The sequence below is a fragment of the Bombina bombina genome, chromosome 3 (assembly GCF_027579735.1).
Source record: "Bombina bombina isolate aBomBom1 chromosome 3, aBomBom1.pri, whole genome shotgun sequence".
Lineage (NCBI taxonomy): Eukaryota > Metazoa > Chordata > Amphibia > Anura > Bombinatoridae > Bombina > Bombina bombina.
This window is the reverse complement of record NC_069501.1, coordinates 601,935,058-601,949,413: the sequence shown is the minus strand read 5'-3', so window position 1 is coordinate 601,949,413 and position 14,356 is coordinate 601,935,058. Positions and strand designations below refer to the sequence as shown.

The window sequence follows — 14,356 nt, the reverse complement described above, 5'->3', positions numbered from 1 at the left end:
GCTCCTAGTAGCGTATTGCTGCCCCTTCAGCTAAGGATATCATGAAAATTAAGTAAATTGGAAAGATGTTGACAATTGTATGCTTGATCTGAATCATGGAAGAAAAAAATGTGTGTTTGATGTCCTTTTTTAAACTTTTTTTAATTTGTCATTTTTACTAAAAAAAATGTTTTCTTAGCCTTTTTAGTGGTTATTTATAAATTGCATCATTCACATGGATCAGTAAATATTGTTTCAGTCCAGACTGTGAAAAGGGGAGCTCTTGAAAACTTGTTCATTCGTACGTTTAAGATATTACTAAACACTGCTGTATTAAATTGTAAAATCTAAATCGCTTGAATAACAGACATGTTAAAGGGACATGAAACCCAAATTTTTTCTTTTGTGATTTAGATAGAGCATGTCATTTTAAACAACTTTCTAATACACTTGTATTATCTAATTTGCTTAATTCTCTTGATATCATTTCCTGAAAAGCATATCTAGATAAGCCCAGTAGCTCCTGATTGGTTGTTGCACATAGATGCCTTGTGTGATTGGCTCACCCATGTGCATTGCTATTTCTTCAACAAAGGATATCTAAAGAATTAAGCAAATTAGATAATAGAAGTAAATTGTAATGTTGTTTAAAATTATATTCTCTACCTGAACCATGAAAGAAAAATGTTGGGTTAAGTGTCCTTTTAAGCTATATAAATAAAAATCTAGTAAACAATGCATTCATTAACTCCCTATCGGTACATAGTGCTGCATTCATACACTGAAAGACTCAAATTTGCGTGTCATTAAAACAATTATTGCTCTTTTAACAAAAACGTTAGAACATTTAGCATCTGAGAGCTACCACAAGCGATGAGTCGTATAACTAATTCCTAGGGCCAGGTCGCCCAAAAATAGTGTAATTTCCCGTTTGTCATTACAAACCCACAGAAACAACCAATCCGAATAGTCACAGTTGACAGACATCAAAACCAATGAAAACTCGTGTTTGCGAGATACCACTAACCAATTATCCAGGGGCAATATATGAATGTACAATTGTACATTCATTTACAGGAAAACTAAGAGGCGGCGACAAATATAGTCATCACCCAGAGCCAATCAGGATGGTTCTTACCTATGGTGCCGGCTGTAAGCCAATCAGCAGCAGGCTCCTTGTGCGCCTCTGCTACAGGCCGGTGTTTGTCCAGTTTCTCTTCAGCGACCATGTTGCCTCTCCTGTTTGAGTTGTCAGTGGAACAACAGATCTTTTACTCGGTGTTGTTGTTCTCATGGCTCGTGTACGTGTGGGAGGCCTACCTGGCCAACAGGCAGGTTAGTATGACAACCGACTGGTATTGTGAAACGGCTGGAAATGACAACAGGGGACCTGCCCGAAAAAAATGGTGTCTGTTTTCATTTTCTATTAAAAAAAAAAAAAAAAGCAAGGAGAAAGAATTGTTCTGCGAGCTTTATCTTACCGATACCGACAGAGCACTGGCTTCTGTTTAATAGGCAATGAACTCTGGTGTCTGGCATTCTCGTTGCATTATTTGATGATAATATGACCTGTGCAGTGAGGTATTGGTTAACCTTCATAAATTACATGCAGTTTGTGGTTCCATATCAAATACTGAATTTTCATACTTAAAGTGATAGAAAACTTTGTGGGTTTTAAAGATTGTATTTAAATCTATGCACTGTAATAGGATTTGTACATAAATGTGGTTTAAACGTAGGTCCTAGAAAAATCTAATTTATTTTATATAAACTTGTGCAGCTCTATGGGAAAGTTTTTATTTTTTCTACAATGATGATTAGGATGGTAAAACCTATGCATACTTGCACCACTCTTCTCATTGCTTTTGATGGTAGCACTCTCTCTAGCTTGTGAAGGAAGAAGCTGTCAGCTTTTTAAAGCAACGTCTCAATTGACTTAATTTTGTAAAATTTACTTTCTACTCATGGTATCCTTTTTTGAAAAATATGTGGCAGTAATGTACTACCGGGAGCTAGCTAGTGAGGATGTGTCTAGTAACATTCCATTAATTCACCAGATGTGTTCAGTTAGATTCTGGTAGTACATTACTGCTCTGGAACTGGCTTTTGGCAATGTGTTTAACCCTTTCGCAGTAACAGTGCAGTAAAAAAATGTTGTGACAAATTAAAGCATTTTCTTTTATGTCCCTTTAAATTAGATGCTTTTCAACTGTCTTTTGCCCAGTAATGCCACTACTGCCGAGTGTAATCATTATTATGTCCTGCAAATATAAATATATATATATATTTTCTCAATCAGAGATTATTAAATTATGGTCCATGGGTCTTAACATTTAAAGGGACTGTTTACTTTATCTTTTGAAACACTACACAAAATGCCATAACCTGTTTTCTACCCATCTCCAAGATTTACATAACTAACAGTGTTTTATTAACCCCTTCCTGACCTTATGACATTCTATGCCGTCCTAACCGTAAGTGAATCTTAATAGGGGACAACTTGTCTTGTAACTGAGAGAACGTCATTGATCTATTCTGTAATAAGAGATCTGCCACCCGATACAAGCCCTTATTTTCCCATTTAGCTATTTCTTTCCTAAACTCCCTATTTAGCACAGTGCTTGACGAATATGTTCAAAAATTAGGAGCCAGGCATATTTTTAGGAGCCAGACAGTTGGATTTGTATATAGATATATGGAGAATAACCCAAAAAGTTAGGAGCCAGGGGTAAAATTCTAGGAGCCAGTGGCTCCCAGGCTCCTGGGTTTGTTGAGCCCTGATTTAGCAGATACCTGATTGCCATTAGAATGGACTTGACTTGTCATATTCCCTGTTTCACTGTAAATTGAGATCAGACATACCTACTGAGTTCTGTCCCCGGGCATCCAGCCCCTGCTCTGTGATAGGGTGCTGGTTTCGTTTCCCAAATAATTGCGTCATGTGAGTCCCAACCCCCCAAGTTGGACTGACTCAGTTGTAATCCAAATAGCTTCCTTTTTCTCGTCTGCCAATCAGAGCATCTTGTGCTAGTCTAGCTGATCTATAGTATTCTATTAGGTTAGGTATTCCTAATCCTCATAAGCATCTATGTTTTGTCATTATTGCATTATATTCTGGCCATTCCCCCCCCCCCCCCCCCCCCTTATAAATGCTAAAATTTCAGCTTGAATGGCTTTCAGTTCAGGATATTGAATTTTTATTGGGAGGGCTCTGAAAAGATAAATATGACGTGTCAGTATGTTTATCTTAATCACTGACATCCTCCCCAATCAAGAAAAATGACACCTCCTCCATTTTTGAATATCTTTTCTAACATCTTTGTAGAGTGGTATGTAGTTTAATTTTTATAAGTGGTGGGTTTGGGCTGTAAAGTTTATTCCCAAGTACTTTAGAGAGTGTTTTTAACTTGTTGCACGCCAAAATTGATTTCCACTAGGTTTGCTGTGTAGGAAGGGAATTCGATAGGTAACATTTCACACTTATCTAGATTGACACAATATCATGAAATCGTAGAGAATCTGTCCAGAACGTCATATAGATTGGGCAGGGATATCAGCAGTTTGGTAATAGTTAGTTAGTACGTAGGATATTGTCTGCAAAAAGGGTCAATTTGTACCGATTCCTTTATCGTGACCCCAGGGACATCTGGATTGGATCTAATTCTCGCCGCTAGGGGTTCAATGCACAATGCAAACAAGAGGGTACAGCGGGCACCACTGTCTTGTGCCATTTAGGATTGGGAATAGTTTAGACTTGTATCCCATAGAGGTTACCTGTGCAGATGGTGAATCGTATATCGCCTTCAAAGCTTTAATAAATGGGCCGTTAAAATTCATGTGAGAGTCATCTGCATGTATTTCCAGTCCATTCTATCAAATGCCTTCTCCGCGTCCAGCGCTAGGAGCAAGAAAGGCGTATGTGTGCTATTTAGATGATGATGTATGATATTTACTAGACGTCTGATTATCTGGGACCTCTCTCTCCTTAATAAAACCCACCTGATCTAGGTGAATCAGTCCAGGTAGAATATGTTTAACTCTGTTGGCGAGTATTTTAGTAAAATGTTTTAAGTCCTGGTTGATGAGGGATATTGGGTGGTAATTGGCAGGTTTCTTGGGGTCTTTACCCGGTTTAGGTATGACTACAATTTTGGCCTGCAACAGTTCAGAAGGAATTGGGTAGCCCTCCATGATATAGTTACAAAATTTAGTCAGGTGTGGTATCAGGCTATTCCTAAATAATTTGTAGTATTCGCCCGGAAAGCGCTTGACGCTTTTCCTGGTTTAAGGGCGTTGATCGCAAGAACTACTTCTACCTTTGTAATAGGGGCATTTAAAGTGTCTTTATCTTCCGCTGAAAGAGATGCCAGGGTTGTAGTGTCTAAAAATTCCTTCATGATTTCCCTTACCTACTGTGTGTGACTGACCTTTCTGCCATTATATAGTTCCTCATAATATTCCGCGAAGGTGTCCACTATTGCTTGTGGGTGGGATGTGTGTGCCTTGTCTGGTCTCTCAATAAGTGAAATGGCCACTGTTTTTTGACGCTCCCTAATCTTATGGGCTAGAAATCTATCCGGCTTGTTAACGTAAATGAAGTATTGAGCCTTAAGTTTTGTTATTGCCCAACTTGCCTGCTTATTTAAGATTTCTGCTAGGGTATTCTTTTTGGATTTTAACACAGTTAAGATGGCGTCTTGTTTGGTCATTCTGTGTTGTTTTTCTAGCTGGGCTATGTCCTTTATATAATTGAGATAATTGGTTACTGGCGTGTCTAGAGAGAAGGGCCTTCTCTTGTATGAGTAAACCCCTTATAACCGACTTATGGGCTGCCCACGTATAATTCGGATTAGTGGTGGAGTCTATTTTTATATTCCAATATTCGGTGATACATTGTAGGGCTTTAGAAAAAGATATTGGATCCCTGTGAATTGTTGGGTCATAGGCCAATGATCTAGACCTGTTATAATCACAAACACCCTGCATCTGTAAAGACTCTATTGAATGATATGACCAGACACATGAGTGTATAGAAGATGAAATGAGGATCTGCTGCAATATTTGACTAGTGTAAATATAGTCTTCTCACATAGGTATTGTGTGCAGCTGAGTAGAAAGTTGTCTGTTGAAGGACCATTTAGCATGTCCCAAGTGTCAATTAAGATATGGGATGAGAGGGACTCTTGAATTGATTTTATCATGCAATTGCACCTTTGAATTTTGTAAGAAAGTGATGGCCTATTTTGGCTTTCACTGTAGTTAAAGTCGCCCTCTAAGATTATCCTAGACTGCGACCATTGCGTCAATAACTGTACAATATGTTCAAAAAATAGATGTTGGTTGTCATTGGCGGTGTAGATATTACAGAGGGTTATATCTGTGTTATTTAACTGACCTTTCAGTATGAGATCTCCCCTCTGTATCCGCTATTGTGGACTCATGGGTAAAATTAATTGAGGAGTGACTAAGGATGGATACCCCTCATTTTTTTCGTATCTGCTGTAGTATGATAGTGTTTGGTAAAGCGTTTGGCCCAATATCGCGGAATTTGAGCCTTCACAAAGCGAGTTTCTTGTAGTAACAGTATGTTTGCTCTAAGGTAGTTGTAGTGCGTCGTTTGATGTCTGTATTTAGTCCCCTTACGTTATGAGAAATTTATATTTAGGGTGCTTGTCATTACTTAATATAAATGGTATCGTCTAATAACTCTAACTTTGTAGGAGGTGTACCCCTATTTTTTATGTATCTGACGGTGTGCTGTGCATAGTACCTAAAATATTCAGGTGAGCTTCCCAGCATTCTGACATCCTTGGGGAAAACTATAAAAATAACAAAACATTACAATTTCAAAACATAACGTGCATAAAACCTTTAACCCAACTTTTGGGTTCTATTGCTAAAATCTTATATAAACACAAAATTAACAAGGATTGCCTCTACGACTGTGCTTGACGAATATGTTCAAAAATTAGGAGCCAGTAAGAATATTTAGGAGCCAGGCATATTTGTTAGGAGCCAGACAGTTGGATTTATATATAGATATATGGAGAATAACCCAAAAAGTTAGGAGCCAGGGGTAAAATTCTAGGAGCCAGTGGCTCCCAGGCTCCTGGGTTTGTCGAGCCCTGCTCTACGACATCCCTTGAATGTCCAGATCGTGGGCGACAGACAACGCCTTTAGGATCCTGAAACAAAGTCTCTCAGGAAAGGCATTTCATTCTGAGGTTACATAACTTTGACATCACTAAAATATATCAACCTACAGTATATGTAGCTAGCGAGTAAGAACTTATCTACATTATCAGCCTTATGCTGTACAAGGATATTCGCTGGGTCCATTCAGAGTCCGCCAACTCTCAATCATGGAGTCAAACGCTTCCTCCTAAAAGAAAAAGGATTACCTCGCTGTCAGGGGGAAACACATTACAGCGGTGTTCAAGGTTTCTGTCTCTTTCGGTTAACCCTGGACCACTTGGTTGATGAAGAATGAGAGGATAACTTTGGAGAGAGAGTTAGGATTGCTGCTGTAGTTGTTGAAGGGAGTTTTGGGGGGGTTCCAAGCCCAGGATCTTACATACCTCTGTGATATCTTCAGGTTTCCTGATGGTGATTATTTTAGAGTCTTTGTTGATATATAGCGCAAATGGAAAACCCCATTTATAGGGTATGTGGTGCTTGCGTAGAAGAAGAGTTAGGGATAGGGTTGCCACCCGTCCCTTAAAATACAAAACACTTATAAGTGACACATGCTGTAGGGTGTGCAGGGAGGAATATAAATAGTGCTGTCCAGAAACACAATACATGTTCCTACCTGCACACCCTGCAGCATGTGTAACTCATAAGTATCCAAGAAAACATGGCTGAGGTGGCAACCCTAGTTAGGGATCTCAGAGAGCTCCTACGTTGCAGGGTTCGGAGGCTAAGGTCTGTATCAGGTTCCCTTGGAATTTGAATGTTGGATTTTTCCTTGCAGCTTGTAATATTTTGTCTTTATCTTGGAACAAGAGCATTTTAATTATAATGTATCTGGGGGGCTAACCTTCCTTAGGCTTGGGTCTAAGAGCCCTGTGTGCTCTTTCTATGCCCATGCTATAGGTATCATTTTCTCCTGTCACGTGATGGAAAAGCTAAGCTATATAGGAGAGGGAGATCTTTATTAGAGATGGTTTCAGGAACTCCTTCCATCTGATGTCGTTCCTCCTATTCTCCAGATCCTCTAATTTGTCTTCCATCTCAGTAATTAAGTGATGTTGGGATGTGATGGACTGGGACATTTCGTTCAGATCTTCTTCCATAGAGTCTGTATGTTCTTCTAAAGAGTCAATTCTACCTCCCAAGTCGACTATTTCAGTTTTGATTGCAGATAGGCTATTGGTCACCGATGTGTGCATATTGTCTATCTTATTCCACAACTTATCAAAATTCACTGATATGTTCTGTTTAGACACTAAAACCTTTAGGTCCGTTCTTGTTGTTGGGGCCAGGTCTTCTGTTTGTGTCGGATCTGTATCCAACTCTTCCTGTTCCCTTCTCCTTATCTGCTGTGCTTGGAGTTTTGGAAGGTTTTAAAGAAGGTAGTCATCATCAGTTATCTTGGGGGTTTTATCTCCTTTCGGAGGTCTTCTAGAAGCCATAATGAGGATGGACCCTCAGCTTTGCAATAGTATTAAGAGGCTCTGGCTTATTGCTTATAGGGTGAACCTAGACTTCAAAGAGTGGTCACACTTATCCCCTCTTACAATATCAGAAAGACTCTCAATATGTTAGAAAATTCTTGCTTTATTGGTATTTCCTCTCACTCCGTATTTATCTGCGGATCATTTTCCATGGCTAGAAACTACAGTTGCTGCCACAACCTTCTGAGTAGCATGTTGTGTTACACCTAAATGCTATTTGCATACTGTATATTGTTGCCTGTCGTTCAATTCATGGTCTCATAATCTGCCTTGTGTATTCATCCTTTCCTGGATGTAACCTGTCATTTCCAGATGCTAGGGGTTATCTCTTTGGAGATAATTTTTTTTGTATGCAGTGACAGTATGCCATGGGTCTGTGCAGCTTCACTCGGCCTCTACTTGATTTACTTAGCTTCTTAGCGTCTAATGATAAGGCTTGTGTGTGTCTTTAATGTGCCAATCGTGCTGCTCAGGACACGAGTACAAACGTATCAGATTAATTCAAGGAGCCATACGGCCTATATGGGTCTACGTAGCAACAGACATCCCCAGACACAGATCTTTATTTAGTTATATTAAGAGCCTCAAACAGTTTGGTGTCTGGCAAGAAACGAGCGACCCCAACCAACGCCACCAGTCTGTTTTATATACATATGGTTTTAGCCTGTGAGTGTGGTGATTGGTACAGTCCCCCGCTCCCTAACTTACTGTCACCATTCAGATTACAGGTCGGGTGATGCTCTTTCACAAGGTCTGCTCTGAGGTCTCCACGCTGTCAGTGTCTGGCCGCCTGTGCTCTCTTCCTTCTGTAGCAAAGATGGCGTTTCTCGCCAACAGACCTCCCTGCTCTGCTATCTGGTGTCTCACCTAAGATTTTTTTTACCGGCTTCCTATTGTCTGCTGAGAGCGGATCCTCTGCGGGGGGGTGTATAACCCGTTGCGGTCTTAACCGCTCGTTGAAGATAGAGCAGAAGGCCCCAGGCAGCAAGTGAGTACTCTGCCCGAAGTCCGTTTGTCTCCTTCCGACTGAAAGCTGGCCCCCTGCCGAGGGCAGCTCTTCCTTTCACTGGGCTTCTCGCTTGCAAATAGCCCTGCTTAAGGCCCCGCTTGAGGTACTGATGCTCCCTATGCGGCCGGATAGGCCAATTCTATGGGTTCCAGCGGGTTGTCAATGCCGGTAAGATGCTGTAGGCCTCTGACCTCTGTTTTGTGCAAGGCACTCCGAAACAGTCATATAGCGGGTCTTTTAACCTCCCAGTGTCTGTATGACCTCGCTATCCTTGTTCACTACAAGACTTGGCTATTTAAAATGTTAAAATCTCGGCTTTTTAGTAACTTTAACCAGTTTCAGTTACGGAGCTCCAAACACCCACGTCTGTTACCTTTGCTGGCTAGCTCTGCCCTCCAACTGTGCCTTTTTTAAAGGGATATGAAACCCCCCAAAAAATTTCTGGGATTCAGACAATATGCCATTTTAAAAAAGTTTCCAATTTACTACTTTTATCAAATTTGCTTTGTTTCCATGATATTCTGTGTCGAAGAGATACCTAGGTAGGCATCTGGATAATACGTGACAGGAAATATTGATGACATTCTTGCAAAACTGCTTCCATATAGTGCTCTAGAAATGGTCCGGTGTTCTATTCAAAAAAAGCTACCTCGACATGCGCATGCTCATAGTGACAAAATTGCATGCCACAGATGATTGAAAAGAATCTTTGAAACATTCTTCTAAACATGCGCACAGGTTCAGGTAGCTAATCTCAAAACAGATGAAAATGAATGTCCTATTAAAGCGGTGATCTCCATGCACACGTGTACTTTAAAGAAACACTCAAAATTAAACTTTCATGACTCAGAACATGCAATTTTAAATAACTTTCAAATTTACCTCTATTAATAAAATGTGCACAGTCTTTTTATATTTACACTTTTTGAATCACCAGCTCCTACTGAGCATGTGCAAGAATTCACAGAATATACGTATATGCATTTTGTGATTGGCAGATGGCTGTCACATGATACAGGGAGCGTGGAAATAGACATATCATTGAAATTTGCCTGAAAAAAATCTATTTATTTGAAGTTCAGACTAAGTGCTACTGTATTGTCTTTATCATGCATTTGTTTATTATGCAAATCTACAGTATTTACTGGTCCTTTAAACTGTTGGTAGCTAATTCCAGCATTGTGTTTTCTAATTATGTTACAAAGGACTGTTCAGTGCTCATTTGCACAAATGGTCTATTAACATTAAAACGTTTGTTTGCACAGTACACTTACACATAGCAATTCTGTGATATGTGCAAATGTACTGTGCAAACCACTCATTTTCATCTGTCGTAATTGCATTCCAAAGATTCTTTTGAATCATCTGTGGAATGCAATTACATCGTTGTGAGCATGCGCACATCAAGGTAGCTAATCTCGACAAAGTAGCTTTTTTCGTTAGAACACCAGCACCTGAGCTTACATCTTACATCGTTGCTTTTCAACAAAATATTCCAAGAGAATGAAGAAAAAAATGATAAAAAGTAAATTAGTACTTTTTTTTTTTTTTTTTTTTTTTTTTTTTTTTTTTTTTTTAAATATCATGCGCTATCTAATTCATGAAAATGTTGGGTTTCATATCCATTTCTGCTGGTATATTTTCTGTATTGTTATTTAGTGTTTTTTCTGTGTTGTGGTCTTCCTCTGTCTTGCAGCTTCCCATTTAACTTTTTCAATAATTACCTAGATATCTTCGAGACTATGAATCAAGAGAGAGCCACAAGTGTATTTACCCTTTAATGTACTTACATGTGAGAAAAAAAAACTTGCATATAAAAGATTAACATTTTATTTCTTAATGTTTTCTTCTTTTTCAGAGGTATATTTATCGCACGACAACACACGTACCTTCTGAGCTTGAAAACATAATGGACCCTGAAACATTTAAAAAGTCTCGACTTTATCAACTGGATAAAAGCACTTTCAGTTTCTGGTCAGGACTGTACTCTGAAGCAGAAGGAACTGTATGTTTTATATGTAATATTTTTACTCTAACACTTTCCTTTTGTTCACTGATTTAATACTAATTAAGATCTTAATTTGTCAACCATTCTATTGTTTTACATCAAAAACAACCTAGTATTTAATTATATTATGTAAACCAGCTTGTGATTTATCATCGCCACCTGTAAGTCATGTGGCTTACACAATGTTTTTTAAATGAAGCCATTTATGGTGCATATGAAAATAAAAACATGTTGACTCAATCGGTACGTTTGCGCAGTAAGCCTAGTACCTTCAGAGCTCAGCTTCCAGTATTTCAACTCAGTCCCCCTTTTGCATTTTGTTAAATTCTTCATTTCAATTTCTGTTATATTCTACGTTTTCCTAAGGGCCGTTATAGTGGAAAGAATGCATGTGTTTTTAAAAAAAATAAAATAAAAAAAAGATGTAATTTTAGTAAAAGTGACTCTGCAAACCTGTGTTTAACTCCTGTAAATGTGTTATATGCATAGTTAAAGTACCACTTGGGAGCTGCAGTGAACAGCTGGTCCTGGGCTGAAACTGCAAGTAGCGAATCAGCAGTCATAGTGGCATGACCCAGCTTTATAACTGCCGCTGCTGATTAGCTCGCTGGTATTTTCGGCTCTGAAACTGCAGAGAACTGCTGGGACTTTAATTCACACAAAGGATTTAAAAACTTAGTTAAACACACCGGCTTACAGGGTTGCAAGTGTTAACATTTCATGCTTTTATGCCTTCATATACTGACTTGAAAATGGGTTTTCCTTTTTTCCGTATTGGTTGTTTTTCTTCCAGCTAATCCTTGTACTGGGAGGCATTCCTTTTCTATGGAACGTTTCTGCACATATCCTGGATCAAGCAGGCTTTGGGCCGGAGTATGAGGTAGGCACATAGTTACTGTGAAATGGGTAAAAATGCCTACAAATATATCAGAATTGTCTAGCTAGAGCGTTTGCATTGTAGCGTGACACTGATGTAACAATAAACATTTTCAAGTAGACTGTCCATTTAATTATCAATGTGGAATTTTTGGTAGCAAACCTAGCAGTATGCATATACCTAAAGGCCTCTGGCAATAGCCAGTCTCGTTGAGTTTTTATCACACTGTTTGATGACCATTCTGATTTTATGTTGTGTTGAATATATTTGAGTAAGGGGCTTAGCAGCCATTAAAGTGCCTTAAAACAGCGGTCGCCAACCATTGGTCCATGGACCACTGGTGATCCACGAGAAAGATGTTGGTGGTCCTTGACACCATCAAGCAGGAATTCATCTCCTCTGATGGTGTCGCCCCCGTCGCACCGCAACTTCCTACAGTGCATGGCTGAACATCAGTGAAAACCGACGGAGGAGAAGTTAAATTACAATCTCCCTACGCACGTTGCGTAGCTAGATTGTATTTTTAACTCCTCCTGCGCAGCGTGCTGCTCAGAGAAAGATGCTTCCATTCTAAAGCCAGCAGAGTTTGGTATAGTCTTGGCTTGAAATAGTGGAATTAAAGTATATAAAAAAAAAAAGAAAATATTAGAAAAAAATAAATAAAAATTCTCTCCATATTTAATTTATTTTCTTCCCTTTACCTGTCTTTGTAGTAGTTTTCCTAATTCCTTCAGATGGTCTTACATCACTGTTTGTCTTCCTCCTCTCTATCTTCTTTTTTTAAAAAATTAATATTAATTATTTTACATTCTAATAGTTTTCCTGCGCACAAAGCCATTTTACCTGAATTCCAGTAATTGCAATCCAGCAGATCAGCCGTATCCCATAAGTATTGTAGTAATTGCCAGTAACATCAGTCGTGGTTAGCTCACATCCATATTGAGAGCTTTCTGATATAAACTTCATTTATGACTCCAATGTCTTTCCATGATCATAAGTAGTTTTGAATAATTCCTAACTCGGGAGGTAACTTGGGAATCTTTTGGTCCTTTTAAACCTTATTCTTCCCCCCCCCCACTTTCTGCCTCTCTGTTTCCAGCTCAAAAGTTGGCACTCACCCTTCATCTGTCATTTGGAAGTATTCTCTCAGTTCTGTCATTCATTTAGTTAATTCCAAAATGTGTGTATATATATATATATATATATATATATATATATATATATATATATATATATATATATTCATTCATTAATTTTACAGGTAGCCCTCAGTTTACGCCGGGGTTAGGTTCCAGAAAGAATGGTTGTAAATTGAAACCCAGTTTATAATGTGAGGGAGTTAGGTTCCTGTCCCCTCTCAAAATTGTCATAAGTAACACCTTATACGTTTAAATGCTAAACCGCATTATAAACCGTATCAAATAATCACACAACACAGAATATATAATTAAACTAAGTTAAATAGACAAAAACATTTGCTAAACGGCATTATAAACCTTATAAAATAATCACACAACACGGACTTTACTTGCATTTTTCTGCAAACAGTTCTTTCTATGCATTCCAATCTGGACTGATTTATAGACAGGAAGATCTTTTTCCTTTGAAAGCTGCTCAGTAGCTCATGTGTCTGGCTACACTTATTAATTTCAGTCTGCTAAGCTTGCATATCTTTGCTGCAACATAAGCGGACAGCTCCACCTACTGGCTATTTTAATCAATGCAATGCTTCTCAATGCGTTTCAATAGCAGTCACATGACTAAACTAAAAGAGCTAATTAAGTAAACATATTTTGCATAAAAAAATGTTTAAAAAATGCTGGCAAGTATTTTAAAATTTTCAAAAATAAGAAAAAATAGTTACATAGCCATACTGTTTGGACTAGTCTGATCCACCCCCCTTATCAGTGTAAAGCATCAGAAATGCAGGCATTGTATTTCAACTGAGTCCACAGCAGCTTATTTGCTTCTAGGCATGCTCCAGCAGATGAGTGTTAAAGTCTTGTATTCTACCAAAGCAAAGGTGGAGATAGATACAGCCATGAAAGGAATTGTGTGGGGGAAGTTAGAGCTGTACAAGAAACTTAAAATAAATGGTTAATGGCGAGGCACTGCGGTGTATATTTGCAGGTAAAGTAATTAAAGTACATATTATATTTTGTGTCTATCCCAACTTGTTTTATGTCCCTTTTAAAGGGACAGTCTACTCTAAAAATGTTATTGTTTAAAAAGATAGATAATCCCTTTTTCTCTTGTTAAGTGTATCCAGTCCACGGATCATCCATTACTTATGGGATATTAACTCCTCCCCAACAGGAAGTGCAAGAGGATTCACCCAGCAGAGCTGCTATATAGCTCCTCCCCTAACTGCCATTACCAGTCATTCTCTTGCACCCAACGACTAGATAGGATGTGTGAGAGGACTATGGTGATTATATTTAGTTTTATACCTTCAATCAAAAGTTTGTTATTTTATAATAGCACCGGAGTGTGTTATTCCTTCTCTGGTAGAATTTGAAGAAGAATCTACCTGAGTTTTTACTATGATTTTAGCCGGCGTAGTTAAGATCATATTGCTGTTTCTCGGCCATCTGAGGAGAGGTAAACTTCAGATCAGGGGACAGCGGGCAGATTAATCTGCAAAGAGGTATGTAGCAGCTTATTATTTTCTGACAATGGAATTGATGAGAAAATTCTGCCATACCGATATAATGTAAACTCAGCCTTAAATGCAGTAGCAGCAACTGGTATCAGGCTGTCATGTATGTATATTTTACACTTCAGTATTCTGGGGAATGGCACTTCAC

General features: G+C 38.6%; 1 protein-coding gene across 1 annotated transcript in view; it reads left to right on the top strand.

Moving 5' to 3' along the window:
- The first annotated feature begins 1,157 nt into the window (after window positions 1-1,157).
- Window positions 1,158-14,356, top strand: part of ZMPSTE24 (zinc metallopeptidase STE24) — an 83,116-nt gene continuing 69,917 nt past the window's right edge. The window contains exons 1-3 of the mRNA XM_053707201.1: window positions 1,158-1,314; window positions 10,523-10,669; window positions 11,466-11,552. Of these exons, the coding sequence (XP_053563176.1) occupies window positions 1,207-1,314; window positions 10,523-10,669; window positions 11,466-11,552 (342 nt within the window). The 5' untranslated portion in view covers window positions 1,158-1,206. The remainder of the gene's footprint in view (window positions 1,315-10,522; window positions 10,670-11,465; window positions 11,553-14,356) is intronic.